The sequence below is a fragment of the Cibotium barometz genome, chromosome 6 (assembly GCF_041138505.1).
Source record: "Cibotium barometz isolate CiBa-2024 chromosome 6, ASM4113850v1, whole genome shotgun sequence".
Classification (NCBI taxonomy): Eukaryota; Viridiplantae; Streptophyta; class Polypodiopsida; order Cyatheales; family Cibotiaceae; genus Cibotium; species Cibotium barometz.
The window spans coordinates 55479059-55483149 of record NC_141051.1 but is presented as its reverse complement, the minus strand read 5'-3'; the positions used below and the strand labels follow the sequence as shown (position 1 = coordinate 55483149).

At 47.0% G+C, this 4091-nt stretch overlaps 1 protein-coding gene and 1 pseudogene across 1 annotated transcript; one reads left to right on the top strand and one right to left on the bottom strand.

The window, feature by feature from the left end:
• The first annotated feature begins 1491 nt into the window (after positions 1-1491).
• LOC147637878 (uncharacterized) lies at positions 1492-2152 on the top strand (annotated as a pseudogene).
• An 827-nt stretch (positions 2153-2979) lies between these two features.
• On the bottom strand, positions 2980-3474 carry LOC147637877 (protein ANTAGONIST OF LIKE HETEROCHROMATIN PROTEIN 1-like). Its single transcript, XM_086799072.1, has one exon. It carries the CDS (start codon positions 3472-3474, stop codon positions 2980-2982), a length of 495 nt encoding a protein of 164 aa, XP_086655198.1.
• Between the last annotated feature and the right edge of the window lie 617 nt (positions 3475-4091).

Sequence of the window (4091 nt, the reverse complement as noted above, 5' to 3'; positions counted from 1 at the left end):
AGGCGAGCAAGCAACTCAACAAGGAACGCCTAGAGATGGAGAAGGCTAGGTTGGAGAATGTGTGAGGTGGGAAAACTATCCAAGGGGAGCAAGCAACTCAACAAGGAACGCCTAGAGATGGAGAAGGCTAGGTTGGAGAATGTGTGACGTGGGAAAACTATCTAAGGGGACTTGGTGCCTTGAGGGTATGCTAGCCTGCCGCCCTGCATATAATGCACCTATATGGAGAGGAGGTGCAAGGAGAGGCAAAGCACGGATCCATGGTAGGCACCTCAGGAACGCACTCACGCACTGGGTAGGCACGTTAGGCCTTCCCGGGTGCGGGGGAGGTTCCGTGGGTGCCGAGTGCCCTGGGGGTTGCCTCTCCTTGCACCTCCTCCTCCCCATATAGATGCATTATATGCGGGGCGGGCTAGCATACCCTCAAGGCACCAAGTCCCCTTCGATAGTTTTCCATGTCACAGAATGAACGGGAGGGCAATGTGGCTCTTTTCAAAATAGCCACCGCTATTGAATCCTTCTCATCAGCACTTGGTGCATATACCCTTTTTTTTATCATCATATGATGCCTAGTACCGTATAGGTCCTATCTCTAATGTATGGTTCAATGACTTTAGCTATGTTTGGGCTTGAAACAAAACAACCTACAAACTATTGGGGTTTAGCTTTCGTTATGCAATCAGCCTTTGTACGCAATAAGAAATTAGCTATGGATATGTTAACAAGTTTGCTCGCATTGTTGTGCATAGATGTATGTATGTATTCCCTTTTTAAAAATTTTCTCAATGGTTGTCATGCATGTGTTACGAAAACAATGCATTGTTATGGATGCATTCCACACACTAGGGAAGGTGTGACCAAAACGAAATATAAAGACTTGCTCAATATGGGTTCTCAAACATCTTTTCTGCATTGTAAACTCATTTGTGTATGGCAAATGATGCGATGAGTACACAGCTCAGTCGAAAACCTCACAAGAAATGCGTATGACACACGATGCGCTTAGTTAGAGTTTATATACTTTGCAACATCTCAGCTTAACAGATAAGGTTCGTTGATAATTATGAACCCTACAAAACCTTAGAAATGCCCATGACACACGATATGCTTAGTTAGAGTCTTCAAACTCGCCCCTCCCTCCCTCTCTCTCTCCCTCTCTTCTCGTCTCTCCTACCTATCTTCTTCTAGCAGCATTGAGCTCTGTCACAGTTTCCTCTTTAGCATTCCTATTCACAGGACTGGAATGAGCAGAGCAAGCTGGAAGGGAGCTGGAGCTATAAGAAATGCAGAAGAAAAGGCAGAGGAAGCGGAGCTCCATCTCCGCTTTGTGGGCCGCGCTCCTCATGGCCTTTGTGGCAGCTGCCTCCTCTGCAGTAGAAGCTCCACCCCCACCGCCACCTTCCTCCTCTTCAACATTTGATGACCCCGAAGAGCCTTTCTCGTCGCCCGGAGAGGTCGCTGCATTCATAAACACAACCGCCAACTCTGCCCCCCTTTCTCGACGGCATCTTGTGCCAGGCCATGCGCGCAGCGCCCACAAGCGTGGCCTCACCTTCAACGAGTTCACCATTCCACAGGGCCTCATTGTGCAGACGGGCGGCCCTTCGTCATCATGGTCTACCACAGACTCGTCAATTTCACACTCTACTCAGCCCCCCCTGGCTATGGCTTCGCAGGCCCTGTTGTGGGCATTGTCATCTACACCAACCTCAACACCACCTTTGATGATGCCCCTCTCCCTGAAATGTTAGTAGTTTCCCCCAATACATCCATCTCTGCCAAGCTTAACATATCTGATCAAATCGCCCCCAATAATAAAACAATTGTGCCCTTCAATTGTGCTTTCTATGACATCAATGGCACCGCCTCATTCACCAATGTCTCATCATATCCAAACATCTGCTCTTCCAAAATCCTCATGGATGTTGCTCTCAGTGTCCCAGCATCTGACATCATCGCCATCCCCACTGCCTCCCCCTCCCCCTCCCCCTCCCCGTCACCCACCGCCCTCCTCACATCCCCTTCCCCATCCAAACATGATTCCAATGTGTGGAAGATTGCGCGAGTTTCCACATTTTCCATGTACATACCCACCACTATTTTCTCCTATCTACCTTACATATCCATAAGACTAGAATTTCCATGCCCTTAGATGCATGTATTTCAACATATGATTCACAAAAGATCTCAGCAGCTGCAAACAAATGAAGCATGCAACCTCTATTCTCAGCATGTAATTCAGAAAATTTCAGCATGTATGTATGTGCCAATGCGCTGCAAAAGATTTCAGCAATTGCAAACAAATGAAGCATACATCCTCTACTCTCAGCATGTATTTCAAAAAAATTTAGCATGTTGTTATGCGTCCTGGAGTTTGAGGCAAGCAAGCAATACTTATCATACACGTATCCACTCTCTACCCTAATGCATATATTCATAGTACATCCTTGGATGATTGACTATTGCGTACAAACATGCTGAGCTAAAGAGTCACGCAAAACCTTTGCATTTCTTCTTGGAACCATGCGGGCAATTCGTGGAGCCATCACCGCATCTCGAACATCTATGCCAATTCCCATGTAGATCAGCATGTTGTGAAGCATGCAACAAGCAACTATGACTCTTGGAAGTTTCTTTGGCCTTGGACTTGGGATCTTTCCATTCAAATAGCGCCACACTTGCTTTAACCTCCCGAAAGCCCTCTCACCAACAATGCATGTGGATGACAAATAAAAATTAAATCTCCTTTGCATTGGACGAAGAGGGTTGATGTACAGGGTCATGCACCAATCTCTTAGTGTGTATCCACCGTCTGCCACAATGCATTCAGGGATGGTCAAGCGGCCGTGAGTAAAAGGATAACCATTCAAGTAGAGACCCTCCTCCACACAGCGCATGAATGAAGAATTGCGCAAAATCCGCTTGTCATTAGCCGAGCCTGGCCATCCCGCGAACACATCCCTGAAGTGAAGGTCCATGTCAACTATGCATTGCACACTCATAGAATAGTTCTTGTTTGCAGTCATACCAATCTTGCCTATCCTCGCATCTTGGCATATCCATGTTGATGTGGGTGACATCTATAGCACCGCAGCAATTAGGGTGGCCTCGTTGACGAAATAACTTCTCTTTCACGTGAGCCACGTGTGCAGAATCTCTTGACCAAAAGATGAAGTCTCGTTGTTGGTAACAAAGCAACGCATCAACAAACTTATACACTATTTTTGATATGGTTGCCTTTCCAAGCCCAAAGTGCTCACCGATTTCAATAAGCCTTGTTCCACTAGCAAATCGAAGAAGTGCAACCGCAACTTGCTTCTCAACAGGAATAAGCCTTCCACTAACTTTTGTCAGTGGGAGTGGGATGGGCCCTTGTTGCAACTGCTCTCGAAGCAAGGTCGTCAAATCTTCAAATAATCTCAATGGCAACTGGAACACCTCCTCGAAGCGATCATCATCCCCATGAGTCGCCATAGCATAGTGATTCCACCAATCCAATGATCTCGGTTTAACATAGAACACCGTGTGTATAGAGCGATGAGAAGCAATATATGACAACATAGCTCTCATATGGGCGCACATGCAACTGACTAGCAAATATATTTGTGTTTAATGAAACTTGCCTACGCACAACACTGTTATGCCACAAGATGGAATCCCTTTGAGCTTGGGTACTTCTATGCTGTACCAAGAACTGAAGAATCGTGACCAACATCCCAAGAGTAGCCATAACCATTGCAGCAAGTTCTCGGGCAAGAGGCATTATCGGGAAGATAGGGAGGCTGTTGAAACCTGTGAGTGGCCTTATCAACAGCACCAACACACACGCAACTACACTGACCAGCATAGCAAATAGCAAGGACCCTGCTGAATCCTAATTCCCCACCTCATAAAACCCTAGGGCGATAAAGCGATTGAAGGAGTGCTTACTAGTAACTCGGGATTCATCTTCGAGCAGGGTAGAAGTGTCGGGCGTTTACAGTAGAGGTCCACCAGCTCCCGGGCGTTCACAGGTCCTGGCGGACTGTGCGGTGATTTTTGTTTCACAGGTGCTGGCGGACTGTGCGGAGAGGTGGCTGATGGAGAGTGAG